This window comes from Sander vitreus, chromosome 21 (genome assembly GCF_031162955.1).
Source record: "Sander vitreus isolate 19-12246 chromosome 21, sanVit1, whole genome shotgun sequence".
Lineage (NCBI taxonomy): Eukaryota > Metazoa > Chordata > Actinopteri > Perciformes > Percidae > Sander > Sander vitreus.
Genome location: NC_135875.1, coordinates 9,731,161 through 9,747,995, shown reverse-complemented (window position 1 = coordinate 9,747,995; position 16,835 = coordinate 9,731,161). Strand labels below are relative to the sequence as shown.

At 40.2% G+C, this 16,835-nt stretch overlaps 1 protein-coding gene across 1 annotated transcript in view; it reads right to left on the bottom strand.

Annotated features, from left to right (window-relative positions):
- Positions 1 to 1,639: 1,639 nt before the first annotated feature.
- The window catches only part of cpxm2 (carboxypeptidase X (M14 family), member 2), a 28,925-nt gene continuing 13,729 nt past the window's right edge, over positions 1,640 to 16,835 (bottom strand). The window contains exons 5-14 of the mRNA XM_078279423.1: positions 14,718 to 14,802; positions 12,038 to 12,188; positions 11,429 to 11,517; positions 8,517 to 8,640; positions 8,150 to 8,346; positions 7,184 to 7,363; positions 6,289 to 6,586; positions 5,809 to 5,948; positions 5,108 to 5,207; positions 1,640 to 2,484 (exon numbers count right to left, since the gene is read on the bottom strand). Of these exons, the coding sequence (XP_078135549.1) occupies positions 2,228 to 2,484; positions 5,108 to 5,207; positions 5,809 to 5,948; positions 6,289 to 6,586; positions 7,184 to 7,363; positions 8,150 to 8,346; positions 8,517 to 8,640; positions 11,429 to 11,517; positions 12,038 to 12,188; positions 14,718 to 14,802 (1,621 nt within the window). The 3' untranslated portion in view covers positions 1,640 to 2,227. The remainder of the gene's footprint in view (positions 2,485 to 5,107; positions 5,208 to 5,808; positions 5,949 to 6,288; positions 6,587 to 7,183; positions 7,364 to 8,149; positions 8,347 to 8,516; positions 8,641 to 11,428; positions 11,518 to 12,037; positions 12,189 to 14,717; positions 14,803 to 16,835) is intronic.

The window sequence follows — 16,835 nt, the reverse complement described above, 5'->3', positions numbered from 1 at the left end:
AGTAAATAGTATGGTACTGATGTCACAGATTTGCATGTCAATGTGTGACATCATGTAGCAACATCTAGTGACTTTTTGAGCAGGCGTAAGCTGCTTTCCATAAAAATAGTTGCCACCACTGCTCCTGGTTGTGTGTGTGTGTGTTGATGTAGCATAATAAATGTTAGTTCGCCACAGTATTCCAGTCATTTTTAGGTTACACTTTACTTGAAGGTATCTACAAAAGAGTGACATGACACTGTCATGAATGTGTCATAAACATTATAAACAAGTCATAAACGTTTATGACATAACGCTTCTTTTAGTAAGTGTCATTCGGTTTTTGTCATGACAAGTTATGGTTATGGTTATGGTTATGGTTAGGGTTAGGGTTCATGTGTCATGACTGTGTCATGACTGTGTCATGTGTTCATGACTGTGTCATGTCACTCTTATGTAGATACCTTCAAGTAAAGTGTTACCCATTTTTACAAACATTCAGCAGTTCTCTCATTGAGTCTCATAGCTTGCTATAGTTTGTCAGATCATACAGGACTGAAATGCAGAGATGAAAGTTTGGGGCGGGCAAACTTAAAATCAAACCTTTTTATGTAACACCAGTTCCTCTGTTTCACATTCAAAGTCACTGATTATGGTATAGAGCTGTAAAAAGCTTTGCAATATATGTCCTATACTCTCCAGTGCTCTGAGATGCTGACTCTCTGTTTAATAACCAAGGAAATAAGAGGTTGAGGTCTTCCTATAATTGCATGTTGGCCAGAGCGAAGGTAGGCTGATGGTGTTGTCAGAATAAGCCAGTGATCCGTAAAAGCCCCAGCAGAGCTCCGATAATTAGAGCCTTTCCACCTCGACACTCCGAAGCTACGATCTCACTATACTACAGGAATCAGATGTGAGGACGCCTAAATTAACCACAGTGATTACAATTAAGTTATCGGAATGAAACAATGTTTATTTTCCCATCAGGGATGTTCAATCAAGCAGGAGTAAATGTAAATGCTGAGTTAATTTGAATATTATTCAAACAAAATTCTATTAAATCACTCCTGCAAATTTGACTTTGTTTTTAATTTATAACCTCTCTTCAATTCCTTGTCCTTTCGATGTGAACTATAAAAAGAAATATAAAACGTGTAGGAGAGAAAAGAAAAATGTGTTTATGAAATAATTTATACATTATATTTTTAGCTCCAGATCTGTTTCCATACGTGTTGTTTAATTCACGTTTGATTTGCTTCTACTTTTATCATATTTGTTTCAATTTGATATTTTTGTTTTTTTTGTACATTAGTTAACCATTGTGCACTGTTTAACAGATTTTCTAGATTGCCACATTAATTGGAATTGAAAGTATACAAACTGAAAGCAGTTTTCTCTACAATTCATACCAAACTGCATAGCTCTTTCCGGGGGAACCTTTTGGAAATGATTAGAAAATTACTGAACCATAAAATAAAGCGCTATCATGAAATTATAAGGGAATTACAAACCCGCATAAAAGTAACCCTTGAACCATTTTGAAGTGTGCACTATATGAAAGGTGCTATACAAATGAAGCTTGTTTGATTGATGAGTGCTTAACCATGAATAAAATCCACACACTTCCACATTGGCAATTAAACAATTTCAATTTGTTCAAACATAGTTTAATAACTTGCCACAAGTAAAGTGTATAAAAAACAAATCAATGACACACAAATGTCACTGAGTCAACATGTTTTTTTAAAGGACCGGAAATTGTACAAGTGCAGATAATAAAACTTTTGTAATGGTTTACATAACAGTGTTACATAAGTTAATAAGTATGTACATAATGACAGTCATGGCCATTCCTCACAGTGGTTAAAATTAATCGCTCGGGCAGATTCCTCATCTGTAACATTTATTTCAATTTTCTTTTATTTAAAAAAATAAGTTCTAATGTGATTATATTCTGTCAGTATTTATAGTTGATGGAATGATGGTCTTAATAATAATGTAATAAAATAATAAATTGAAAAAGGGATTATGAACATAGTTACTTAGCCTTTGACAGAATTAAATACGGTGAATACAAAGAAAGGTTAAGATGACAACAAAACCAAACATCCCATTTAAATTAATCCACATTTTCAATCTTCAAACACTAATTCCACTGACAGCACTCTGGAATCTGATAGAGGTCTTTGGAGTTGACCCCAGTCTGATCAGAGCAGATGTTTGTTTTTAATTCTTCTTCATTCAGTCATTACGTCCCCATGCGTCTCTCTCTGGTCCTACGAGCTTGGAGCTGCCTGACGGGCAATCTGATGGGCTGCTTGTTGAATTTTTCCATTATTTCTTTGATTCGTGACAGGTTGGTGCGGGATATGATGAAGTTGCAGGTGGTGGCGCCCATCTCGTAGCCCACCTCGCACTTCTTACTGGTGAGGCTGTAGCCCTCAGCCCTGGCTGTTACTCTGTACTCTCCAGGGTTCAGCAAGCGCCAGTAATCGCCATCAGAAGCTGAAAACACACGCAAGACCCTTTCACACATGCACTGAAACCCTGCACTTATCTAGACATTACCTGGAGGAGCTGTATGTGAGAACGCAAATGTTCTAAGTTGGACATTAAAGACTTAACAGTGCTAGCTCCCTACTACAAAGTCCATGTAATGTCCAATTGAGCCCCTGTGTGAATAGAGCAGGTCATTGTCCAGAGAATTCTCAGCGAGTGAGTGGGCGTGTTTGATGACATTTCTACCATGTGGCTGGTGCAAAACCAGAAGACAACAAACATCTGAGGGTAAAGACGAGGGGTCCTTTACACGAAGATGGCAACGAAAATGTTTCTGTCAGTTAGTACCAACGCCAAAACTGTCAGACAAATTCAAGGAACGGCAAGATACTCCTGCACACTCTACCCAGCGCCAACCCTCGCCTAAACCAAACAGAGTTTTTCCAGTAAGAGAGAGTGCGTCTGAGACTGACGATCTCCTGTTGTGTGCTACCTGTTTGAAAGGGCAACTTCGGACAATGTCCAGATCTGATTCTCCTGACATTGTCCAGACATTATATGAGAAAACGGCTACAAACAGACAAAAAAATAATTTTTGCACATACGTATATGGTGTCTGTTGTGCTGTTGGCACAACTATTCTCTCAGGTGAACCATTTTACTATGGATGTTGTATACATTTACTACTGTAAGGGTCCTTTTAAACATTGTATTAAAGTTAAATCACAACAAGCATAACATTTACAGTTACACATTATTTGTGCAAAAGCAGCAATATGCAAATCTTGTCCTAGAAAGCTGAATTTAAAGAGCCTGCTAAGCAGTTGCAAAAAGCAAGCCTCCACTCAAAGCCTAAAATAAAAGTTATAGAGAGTTCTTTGTGTTCCACTTTTGAGAAGACCATGTTCTATATTCCTATTCCGATATTTAAAAATAGCTCTGCTTTGTCATGTTGGATTTTCTTGGTCTCTCTCTGCTGAACGCTGCCTTTATGTAACCTGGGAACACGAGTATTATAACGAGTATAAAATGTATTTTCAGCCTTGGGCACACTCACAGAAAAAGACAGTGTCGCTTCCTTCCAGTCATCCAAACACCCACCTGACACATCTGAACAACCACCAACCAGACAAATGAAATATGAAGGCAGGTCTGTCTCTGCTGCTGATCTACAGTCCACCTAGTCTCGCTTTGCTAGACTCTCCTTCACAGCCCTGCGGAGGAAGGTCTGGCTAGTCCACACAGCATTTTGGGATGGGAGAAAAACGTTTATTGGCATTTTTTTTAAACCAATCACATTCGTCATGCGCAACGCTAAGCTCCGCACGGAGCCGCTGCAAAATAGCCTCGGGGAGGAACTTATTTTGGTGGAACTTGGTACTCAAAAGTTATTTTAGTCGTGCGAGAGAAAACTCAGATTGGGCAGATAGTCTAGCTAGCTGTCTCAATTTACCCTGCAGAGATCTGAGGAGCAGTCAACCATAGTCTTCGTAAATTGACCGGAGTTTAAAATTCCAACACAAAGAAAGAGGAAGGAAACGGACATCCACAAAAAGACATGCATCCGGCGGAATTTCCTGCGGCACCGGAGCAATCCCGGAAGTGGAACGTCGTGAATATACTGTAGACTACAGTCCACCCAAACGCTACATGTGGGCATCTGTCATCTCACATTCAGATGGCAGAAAAGAGTCTATTTGTTTCCTAGAATGCTTCAATATAAAATGCTAACAAGCCAATGAATACTCACAGGGGCGTAGCACAACATTCTAGGCCCTGTAGAAAGGCATTCTCTATGGGCCCTTCCCCGCATCCACAGCTCATTCTAGCATCTTTTTGGGCCCTCCTCACATGAGGGCCCTGGGCACTCAGTCCCATTTCCACCCCCAGTCTGACACCCCTGAATATAATCAGTCTGGCAAGAACATCTTTCAGATATCAATGTGCACGAGTAGCATCCAGGCTGTCTGTCCTGCCTTCTCAGCGAATACAGTTGATCCATCCAGACGGGAGCACAAATGCTTTGCTAACGTCTGTTTTTGAAGGTTCATACAGTTCCAATTTAAATTCAAAGCAGCTGAAAAGGTACCATTTTCAAAATAAATACCCTGAAATCTTTTTGAAAGGAAAGAGTGGCTTATACTTTGTTCCAAGAATAATAAGGGCTAATGTCCTTTTGGACAGTCGATTTCACGCTCTAAGTACAAAACTACTTTGGCTTTGAAGGCTGCATTTTTTAGGCATCAGCAGAGATTGCCTTGAGGACACACAATCAATAGTCAAATTCAGAGCAGGAGGCCTCATTGAGACTGGCTATGACTGTAAATTGAGTCAGACTACAACCTGCTCCAGCTGCTTTTGTTTATGCTGTTTATTCCATGTTACACTGGAGAACTGACTTACGCGTAATAGTCATTCCTGAGGAATAATTTGAAGAGTAGTCACAGTCGAGTCAGTGCGCCCTGCTGCTTTGATTGCAAAATCTAAGCTTGCTCACATAAAATTACAGAGATGAAGCGATAAAATATCCTCATGCTGCAAAACAGACATTTGTTTTGTATTGGTTGCAGAAATTAACCATTAATAGTTTAAATCCTACATGAGAATCAGGTGAAATGTGATGTTGTACCTGTGCGAATATCATGGTTGATGCCCTCCACAGAGATGATGGCATTAGCTATTCCGCGCCCTTGCAGGTCCCTTACCACACCTTTAATCCCACGATGCACCTGCACATTAAAAGCATGCCCCAAGGCAACCATGTGTGAATCCAGCTCCAAGTTTACCCCATCAAAATCTACTTCATAATTTAATACAATGTATATTACATGACGTGATGATATCATGTATAATGTATGAGCTTCACAGTTAAACATGTTTTAATATATTTCCTCCTCATCCAGCTTAAATAATAAATAAAAGCTGTGTCCCAACATGGGGCCTCTGAAGTCCACATCACTAGAGAGAATATAACGTCTTCTCAAAGTACCCATGAGAATGCAGCCTTATTTTGACACGACCTTTGCAACCATCTATCCTTGCTTTTACTGAAAATTTCAAAAAGGGTTTAAACATCCATTTATCTAAACGGATGGTTGTTAAAACACTCTTGAGCATGTGTAGAGTATGTGATCAGCTTGTACAGTACTGATACAGCATTTTTTTAGTAAACACTGTACTTTAGTGAGGAGATCAACAGGAAAAAATTGATATTCCATATTCCTAAAATAACTCAAATAATAAAAAGCATGTGTTTATTTGGCTCGCTTGCGTGTGCATGGGTTTTCTTGTGTGTATGTATAAGTTGCGGGGGCTGCTTTGCCTCTGTACCTGCTCCATGAAGACAAGAAGTGACTCGCGATTGTTCTCCCACTCCTCAGGCAGTTCGCTCTCATGTGGGAATTTGTCACAACCCACATACATCGACAGCTCAAAGCAGTTGGTGTGCAAATAGCTGAAATCATTCATACCTGCCAAGAAAGAGAAACATATTTGTAGGACAGCATCAACTTAAGTCAGCATTTTGTCACGCCTGTGGAGAAGTTGTGGTGTTAATTAAGAGTGGAATGGGTTTGAATCACTTTCACTTTTGCCTTACATTGTTTGTTTGCCTTTGAATTCTTACATGACGCTTCAAGCTAAAACATAGATGCTTTAAAGCAGCCAAAGGGGCTCAGTACTGAATATGCAGATGTACTCATGTGTGCTAAACAAAGCTACAGCTCAAAGGATCAGAGCTGAGCAGAGAAATCCTGCATAACACAGTGTTAGGATCAGTGAGAAAACACCCGGGCAGCTATGGACACTAACTGCCAGCCGCGGTGTGCCAGGATGCTCCGTTGATGGTGCCGTCCTCCTTGGCAAAATCTTCTGTGTGGCAAACCCTTCGGTTGGCAGTGGTCATCAGGCGGTGGGTGGACGCGTAGGAGAAGGCCAGCCAGCGGAAGACGTGGTCATCCGGGGTCGGGGTCTGCTCCCTGGCCACCCCTTGGGAGCGAGTTTTGTCGTACGGGAAAGTCACCACCAGCTCCCCTCCCTGGATGTTACTGCCCAGCACAAAGGGCATCTTCTCCATCCATGCTGTCAGAGCCCGTGTCTCCACAGCAACCTACAGCGGGGACACAGGAGAGGGGAGGATAATGTAATTCACAAAATCATCTCAGTGCTGTGATTGCTAAATTAACTCCCTCACAGTGAAAACAATTTCACTGCTCTCAAGACACTCAAAACACTCGTGAGGATGAGCTTTTAATAGGTTGCTGGGTCTATTTTAGCTCACAGCCTCTTCATCACAAATAGCAAATGCATCAGCTTCTTCCAAATTAGACATCACTGGTATGCCCACAAGCCTGTTTTACCCTTTTTACTGTGGGATTTGTTTGTTAAAGTGGAGGTGCAGGGCAAGGACATGGAGTTACAATTTGTCACCTGTAGGTGAAGTCCCTGGAAACTGAATGGCATTCACATTTTTAAAGATGCAACACATGGAATTCTTTTTTTTTGACTCTGCATTGTAAACAATAAAAGCTGTCAGAAATGTCAGAAATGCTAAGGTTTGAATATCTCAGAAGTTGCAGCCTGCAGATTTTGGCCACACGTGGCATTTCTGTAAACTGTAATCTGAAAATTGCATGTCTTTACCTGTGGGGATGATATAATATACACATTAAGTTTACAATACGATATAACAGTCAATCAGACTCACTGAAGCATTTTTGGACAGGAACCACTCTGGGACGGGTACATGGTGGTTGAACATTTTGCGAGGGATCCACTTCTTTGCCTCGGCATCCCACAGGATGGAGTTGAGATCGGGGAAGTTATGGTGAATATCTATTCCATCATTGCTCCATCGACCCAAAGACCAGCCGCTGAGCTCTGAACCCTGCGCAAAATAAGAAGAAAAAGAAGCAAAGTAAAATGATAGTTACAACAGCAGTTCTATGATCGCAGATGGAGCCCTGTAACATGGCTCAGATGGCTTGATGGGAGGTGTGGAGTTAGGTTATCGTCACATTTTGCCTCCCTGCCATCAAAGCTCATCCAGAAAAAGCTGCTTAACTGTGTAGAGATGCAGAGTGGGGCATTTATTCTAAGTCGTAGTACTAACTTAGTACGTAGTACTCTAGTGACCCTTTTTTGACAGAGTAACTTGATTTAATGTTAATCTCAACAATATAGCTCAATGGCTATAGCTTAATTCATCTTTGCATCAGCCACGATACAGTGTGCTTATTTGAGCTGAAAAACTAAAAACTGGCCTGTCCACTGCACTTGTATATGTCACATAGGGCTGAATAGTATCTAATTTCTTTTGATGTACATGCACATTTCAGTACAAGCTAGCTTTTGTAAAACAAAGCGTTACAGTATGTACTGTGCAGTGCATTCCCACATCGGGTCACCAAAACACATGATGTCATTGACTGTAAAGCAGCCAAGCCACAATACCTAGCAGCATGTGTTCCAGTGGTATTTTACAGCAGAACAGGCAGCCCATGTCCACTTATGTTCTCTTATATAAAACATTCATTGTTCATCAAGGCATTTCCACCAGATCGTTCAAACCAATTTCCCTGCATGCACCACACGCTCTCTTATCAGGCAAAGACGTTTTCAGCAGAGGCCAGCGTGTGATATGAGGTCACTAATGGCCGCCTTGCGAACCTACCACTTCAAAGGCTTTCTCGTACCCATCAGGGTTGACAGATGGCAATAGATGGATTCTGGTCTCTTCCACCAGGTGACGTATCCGCTGGTTGCCGGACAGATACTCCAGACACATGAACTGCATCAGTAGGAGGAGCAGCTCTCGTCCCAGCACCTCGTTACCATGGGAACCTGCTGTGTAACGAAACTCTGGTTCACCTGGACAACAGGGTCATACGAAGGGAGAGATGAGGGGGAGAAAGAGGGAGATTAAATATGGAATCACTGCAACTACATTTACACAACCCTCGCTCAAAGCAACGCAGTATGATGTCTCTGATGTTATTATTGCGCATTAAATCACGTCCTGAAGCCTTAAATATACTCACCAACTTCATGCTCTCCTGGGTTGTCAGAAATCTCTATGGCATACAGCTTGAGGCCGCTGTGGCTCTTTCCTATGTTATAGATCCGGGTGATGTTAGGGCACATTTCATTGACCACCTTCATAAGCTGTGGAAGGTAAATAATAAAGCATCAGCTCTTGATATATTATATAAAGATAGTGTTTTTGTATTTAACTGTTGGACATTTGGGAATATTTAATGTTATAGAGAAACGCTTTTCAGGCGCTTTAAGAACATTTTACTGCTTATACTTTCAAACAAGTAGCCTATTTTTACTTATGAACAACCATGAATGTAGGACTTTTACCCAAAGGCCCTGGAAACTTATTTCCTCAATGAGCCTCTTAGTATGAATAATGGAGTCCTGCACAAACACACAATTGTCTGCCAACTTTTTGGTTATTTTGATGAGAGATTTTGCTAATTTTTTTCTCTCTGTGTGCTTAGGAAAAAAAGATGTCACATACTTCCATGCACCAATCAGGATTGAGTAACATTTGAATTAGAATCATATGACGGCTGGTGGGTTGTTTGGTTACTGTCAATCAAACTTTGAACTTTGACTGTTGCTTGTTTAGTAATGAATATTATATTTTATAGAGAAATATAAACAATTTGAAGTCAAGTTTTCAAGTATTTGAAACTACTTTAAATGCTGGGTACTTGATGCCTCAAAATAGTACACAATAATCTCCATGTTATTGGAAATTTCAAAAACAATATCACCAGTGCTGTTTCACAGACCTTATTTAATAACTCTAGAAGGGGGGAGGGGCGCGCTGTGTGGAAAGGCAGTCAAGGTAATTATGAAGACAGGCTTGTGGAGGAGCTGATTAAAATAGCACCAACTATCATTTATCCATGTGGGCATGAGTGGAGACACAAAGAGGAAGTGCAGCAGGATAAAGACTAACAAGCTGTTAAGAAATCTGTGTTTACTTGCTCTTCCAGCTAACCAGTCAGGAGTGATGTTTTTTTTAATTCATTCTGGTTGAATCTTGCCTTTTCCAACCAAATAAATCCTTAAACAAACATTTGGTTTACAAGAAGAAGACCGCTATTTTTATATAGTTTTTCTTATCAATGCTTCTGCCTGGGTCCGAATTTTAATGCAAAGTCACAAAATGATTTACGGCAGGTAGACGGCACTACAGTGCACACATTCTGACGGGTCACAGATTTCGGCATAACACCGGAAAAGCCTGTGTTTGCGAGTATGCAGGTAAACGGTAGCAGGAGATGTCTTTATGTAGGCCTACTTGTATTTTCATTTTTATTTTAGAAGTGATCTGCAGTAGTTATGGCTGATACTGGGGCACGGCCATCACAAAAAAAAAGGAAATGAAACGAAGAACAACTAAAAGCTAAAAGGGAAAGTAAAAGACAACGGGCGAAATCCGAGTCACACTCGGTCGGGCTTTCAACAGATGGAAACAATTACGGGATTGTAAATTATTCAAAAATGTCCCTGAATTTAATTCAAAATATAACTTTAGATTGCGCAATGTGGTTGTACGTCAGTAGCCATCATTAAATTACGTCCCCCTTCAATTTAGCGCAGACGTTTTATTCCTTTTAGTCCGTGTTTGTGTTGGCCTACTATTTTCTTTTCCCTTGTCCCCCTGTATTTGTGTAAAGCGTCCTTTGGGTTTCATGAAATGCGCTATATAAATCTAAGTTATTATTACGTTGGTTGCTACAACAAACTCTTATTGCTTTGGCTCGTGACACAGTGACAGTGATACCCGGTTTAGCTCACGATGCATCCAAAGTAGGCTAAGTTACCGTATACATCACTTAAAATGCAACGATGTACCTGTAACGTACTCTCTTATTGTAAATGAATGATTATCTGTCTGAGCAAAACATTCATCACAACTATATGACCTCCCCATAATGCTAACTCCTAGACATTTACGACAGCAAGTGTGGTAAAAACACTACTGCTTTTGTCCAAAGGGCCCACTGAAATCAACACAAACTGAAAGTTACATATAGCCACTTTAAACTAATGTTATCATTAAATAGAAGCTTCTTGGCCAGGATGTGCCAGGGTCATGTTAAGGTAATATATAATCTGCCTCTTCTTTCCACCTATTTTATTATATCTTTCAACTGTCCTCACTCTGACAATATCAGTATTCCCAAGGCTACGTTACAATCAGTCGTCTTTTCACTCCTCTCATGGGACATGTACTTCATTTGAGAAGCCACAATGTGGCTATTTCCACTTTGAGGTTCTGTCACAGAACTATTTCAACTGCTGTGGATAAGGGTGAGATACGGGTGTACCTGAGTGCATGTAGAAAAGAAACGTCAAGGCTTTAGGAGCTGAGTTTTAAAAATAGTCCTTCCTTTCTTTGCAATGGTCCATTGAGGATGGACATCCTGCGTGCCACACATTACACAGAAAAATAGAAGAAAAAAAACAGTCACCGGGGAACAAAAGCTTTACAATGAGCCATACGTTCAGAGCATTAATTGGAGTTCATTGTGGGTCATAACAGCAGTTTAGGACACCTGTAGTCAAATGTTTGGCACAGGGGAGCTGCTACATTATAGACGATTGCGATTCACAGCACTTGTACCTTCACAACCACTCAGTCACAGTGTAATCCGTGACAAATACAGCTGTCCTCCTTCTCGGTACAAACAGGCTACTGTTCATGACAACTATATGAATAAGTAATGACACAACCCAGGAGATGCTTAATGCATTTTCATGTGGCTGGCAGCGCTCACTTCATTTGTTACTGCACACTTTGTTCTCGCAAAGGACACAACTTGTCTGGTGTTGGCTCGCAGTCACACAAGATGTTTTATTGCTCCATGCTCTGGCGTCTTTGAATAAGCAGGCGGCTGATGTCTGTTGTTTTCTGTTCACTGTGACTCACCTGCCTCATTTCTTTATAGCTGTGGTGTCTGAAGTCCAAGTCATCTGTCGTTATGACTTCATTGCGTCGGTGGTAGTAATTATTTGGATCTGTGAGGAATCAGAAAACATATAAAGGGGGTGGATGAGGTACTTTATTTGCAATAATACCAAAGGAAAGGAATGATCAGTCATGTCAGGTGGGTCGAGACTACGCGCACCTTTCTTCCTTTCCTGCAGTTTAGGTCAAGTTCAGCCAAATTACAAATAATCATATTTTCTCTCTGACCTCCAGTATTTTGTGCCAGGGTTCTGAGATATCTGCCTCCATCCCAACACAAAGGTTCAACATTTTTATTTAAGGTGTTTAAATGTGTGACTTTGCTGTGCAAAGCTTTCATTGGGACAATCGTTTGTATTTTGGATACAGGGATACTGTCCTCTTGACAATGGCATCAGATCCGAAAGTGCTTACTGTATTACTGTATACTTGTCTTTCTGAGAGTGTGGATGCTGTATTTTGTAGTTCTATGTGTCTGAACTAGTCCCCAATCCTGAATCAACCTGATATGTCTACCCTCCAGCGGCAGGAACTATTCATGTGTCTGCTTTGTCCATACAAACCCGTCACCTGGCATAGGACAGCCAAGGATCTCCACTCTCATACAGATACTGCCGCTGGGAAGCCATGAGCGAGGGTTGACTCGGATGTATCGGCCGATCACTGGCGCAGGAAAGATGTTCCGGACTGGGATCTCCTTTTCCCTGTTGCCAATGAAGATCTACTAAGGCAAACACATTCATCCAAATGGTGACTTTTTTTTTTTTGCAAAGTGAACCTCGGTTGATTTTAGCTATTTGATTACATTCATTACAATAGTGTATTTGTCATGGACAAAGCCTTTTGATCAACGGTTGTAAATTAGCCAAATGGGTCAGTGTATGTTTTGGTCATTCGATTTTCATTTCATTAACAGGTATTAAAAAACAAAAAAACGAATAGTTATTTGATTTTCGTTTTAAAACACAAAATTTGAAAGGCGTTTTTTCCTTTTCATTGTCAAAAGGGAATGTGAACATTTAAAAACATGCTTAGATTTTCATTTTCTATTTCATATAACAAAAAATTAAATCACTTGAAAACAGAAATGAAAAAATTCCAGTTTTTTCATATTCTGAGACCGGATGTTGCATTTTCAAGGCAGTAGCACGTTCTCTTAATACATCCATGAGTAGCACCGGTGGAGCCGACCAGTTTTGCTTTAAACCAGGCTGCAGTTGAGGGAAACTGTAGCCCAACTTGCTGAGCAACTGATCATCTGTTTTTTGCACCTCTTTACATAAATATGGCTATGAAATACATCCTGAAATACATAAATGAGGCATACATATATATGCATTAGTCATTATAGTTCAATAGCCTATATGTTTTACTTGTATTTATTTCCGTCTATTTATTTGCACGTTATGTTCAAAGGAAGTTTGGTTATCTCACAGACTCAGACTAAAAGCAACTAGGAAGCCTGCCTGACATCAGTGCATCAAAGCATATCACTATCTGCATAGAAAAGAAAATATGAATAAAACACGAGCGCAGCAGATTCGTCTGATTCCCAGCTTAGCTAGAGCGGGTAACACCAGCTCTGCAGACGGACCAGAGCCAGTCAGCACCGGAGAGCGAACATAGAGCGAACCGGGGACCCAGGTCACAGGTTAGGTTACACCTGCTAGCTAGCTGCAGCGGCAGCAGCGAACATTATAACATTAGACCCAGCACCGGAGGTCTGATCCCCATGATCTGATCCCGAACCGCCGGTGACTTTCTGCCAGATCAGCAAGCTTAACGGCAGCAACCGAAAATTTGCTGGGACCAGACTTTGGCGCTGTAACGGTTCACAGCCGTGAACTGAAAGTCAAGTCCTCAGCTGGTTAGCCAGTTGGTAGAGACAGAGAGTCAGAGGAAGGCAGGGAGAGAGGGTAATAAAGAAATGTGACATTATGAAATAAAAGTCCCTCCAAGCATTATGAAGAGTATAGCTAGCCCGGGCTGAAAGGACAGTGGTAGCCTACACTGGCGCTGTTGCATTGGAAATGACAACATCCGGTCTCTGAATATGAAAAAACAGGCCTTTTTTCGTTTCTATTTTCGAGTGATTTTATTTTTTGTTATAAGAAATGAAAATATATTATATGTTTGAAAATAAAAACATATTTTAAATTTCTCTCATCCCCTTTTGACCATGAAAAGGAAAAAAAACGCCTTGTATTTCAATTTCAAATTTTGTATTTTAAAACGAAAATCAAATAACCATTCGTTTTTTGTTTTTTAATACCTGTTTATGAAATGAAAATCGAATGGCCAAAATATACACTGACCCAAATGTAGCCTAGAATGTCATTGTCCCTGACAAGATGTTTAAAGTAAATAAATGTAAATAAAATTACAAAAACACCATGTATAAAGAACAGAACATACAGCAGATGTTGAAGAAGCTTTTGGAAATGGAATAAATTCAGTGAGAACATGCGCAGGACAATAGTTTCTATGCTTTGGTCCTCATAACCCTAAAGCAAACACACATTCACGCACCTGTAGAACATAATTAAACCTTGATACAACAGGGAGTTTATTGTAAATTTTAACACCCACCATTCTAAATCTTCTCTGCACCTTTTGGCATTTTGCAAGACAGTTTGGCATTTGGAATAAAATGTGTGTGGGTGGGTGAGCGGGAATCTTGTAGCTTGTAGACTAAATGATTGTAGGGGCATTATCTCCCACATCTATGACATCACCAGCCAAAGGAGTGTAGAGTTACACCAAAATGTCATTAGCTGGGACGTGAACTGCAGTGGGGAGCAGCAAGTATATCATTTTCCTCAAAAACATAATCTGATCTGCATGCTCATTGATAATAGGATTATTAATATTGTTATACTTTTACAGGCCGAATGCATCAGTGATCAGTTGCTGCTTTAGTTTGTTGTCAATAAATTCCTGTCTATTCAATTACATCAAGTGCTGAGACTGTAACTCTGACAATGAGCCAGAATCAGATTCCCATCTGCTTGAGGATCATCAGTATTTACTACTGCCTCCTAGCTCATTAAGCTTGGAAATAAGCAGAGAGGTAAATCGTCCTCTGTAATGACACAAGGGACACACAAAACAAGACTCCTTATGAAGCTAGTTTACGCGGAGAAAGAGTAATAATGCTTGAGCTCAAAAGCTTTACAGTGTGATAATAATTGTCTACTTTGTAGATATTTGTCAGGAGAAACTAGTTTTAAATGTCATGATTGTTACTCACCAAGTCCTTGGAGCCATTCTTCAGTGTTATCCATGTGTGACTGTCATTGCTCACCATCACCTTATACGAGGTCACCCAATCGCTCCTGTTAGCGTGAGTAAATCCGGGCACGAGAGGAAGAAAAATAAATATCATCAGGCTGAATTCAATGCAAATGAGGTGACTGTGAGGAAGTTGCTCAGCACATACTCGAACATGCTTCGTTCTCACAGGATGGAAGTCTGTTTAAAAGTAGCACAATGAAAGAGGAGGTCAAATGATTTATATTAGTATTACTTACTTATTATAAGTGTCATTTGAGCCTCTTATTGCTTAAAGTTTTGAAACATGAAACAGTGAAGTTTGTCATGCAGATGCATTTCATTTTAACTGGGTTGAGTTTTGGTTCTGAGTTCCAGAATACATTGGCCAGATAATCAGAGTGAATTTCCATTTTGTTTCACTTCATTCATTCATTCATTCATTAATTTATTCATTTGAATTGCTGAAATGTTGGCGGTGATTCAGGGGTAATATAACAATGATTATTTATGTGAGTGATGCATGAGTCATGAATTCAAAAAAACACAGTAAATGTTAAAGGAATAGTTTGACTTCTTGGAAAATGGTACTTTCTTGCTCTCTTGCCAATTAAATGAGAAGATTGATACCACTACCATGTCTGTACGTTAAATATGACACTACCCAGCTGCCAATTAGCTTAGCATAAAGACTGGAAGTAGGGGGAAACAGCTAGCCAGGCTCTGTCCAAATTTCAAAAATACGCCTACCAGTATAGTGAGTGTTTTACAGACTGATTTCAGTAATTTACCGAAAATGTATTATACTGTCAACTGAATAAACGTCAACTGAATAAACGACCTTAAACTTCTTAAATTAGCATTTCAAAAATCCTGTCTATGGCCCTGGCAACAATAATGTAGCTATGACAAAAAAAATGCAGACTTAATAATCACTGTGATAGATGACAAATATCAAGCAAGTTTAAAAAGTCTACTAAGAGATTTTCATAACAAGTGGAGATAAATGGAAAGAAATGGCCGTCTGGTACAGAAAGTTGTAGTTTAGGAGCTAAAACACACTGGTATTGTTTTTAAAAAGTATCTTAGGTAGCGCACAGAGAGGTAACGCATCACAATAATACAATGCTTTTTATGTCTGTCTGCAAAAACACTTCACAGATGATTTAATGTCCCATCACGCCAGACAGAGCTCTACCCACGTGAACAGTAGGTAGGTTGACAGTGACTTCCATGCTTCTGGATAAAGGCATCAGGGCTGAGCTGGTCCAGCCTGGTAAGAATTCCCAGTTCTGCTAATTAGAGCACTGTTATAGACAGAAACCCCAGAGCTGACACCGCAGACAGTTACATGCCCTACAGAGCTAATTGCGGGAGAAATTTTGTCTCAGGCATCGGTGTCTTCCGCGCCCTCAGATCGTGCTGTCCTAGAAAAAAAATTACCAACACAGCCTGATAAAATAACTCCCAATGCTCTACACAGCAGTTTTCAGAAGTCTGCGGCTATCCTTTCCAATTAAGAAGTACAAAGGCCAAACATCGTCAAATATTATTACGGAGCAAAGTCAGAGTAGATAGATGGTAGGGAAAAATGTGAACAAAAGCATTTGTTGGTTTTCTTGGAAGGCATATTTTATTTTAAGTTCCTTATTCGAAAATGCTACCCCAAAGCCATTATGACAAAATACAATTTACTGTAGGCAACGCACACAATAATAATTCAAGGTGAATCACCTTGACTACGTTTGTTCGCAACGAAACACACACGCAGACGCACACGCGCACGCACACACACACACACACACACACACACACACACACACACACACACACACACACACACACACACACACACAATTCTCTGAGAGTTCTGAGAGTGGATTTCTCAAGAGCTCATGGAATCAAGTATGTACTGTACAGTATGCGAGCATGAGTGTCACACACTAAAACTCACATACTGGGTTAACTTTTCCCACTGCCCAATGAGTATTTAAAAGAGAAAATCAAACAAATGTGCCACATCATTAGGGTCACTAGTTGCTGTTATAATATATTCTGGCTCTTTTTAAACATATAAGCCTTTGTTCTCACCCATAGT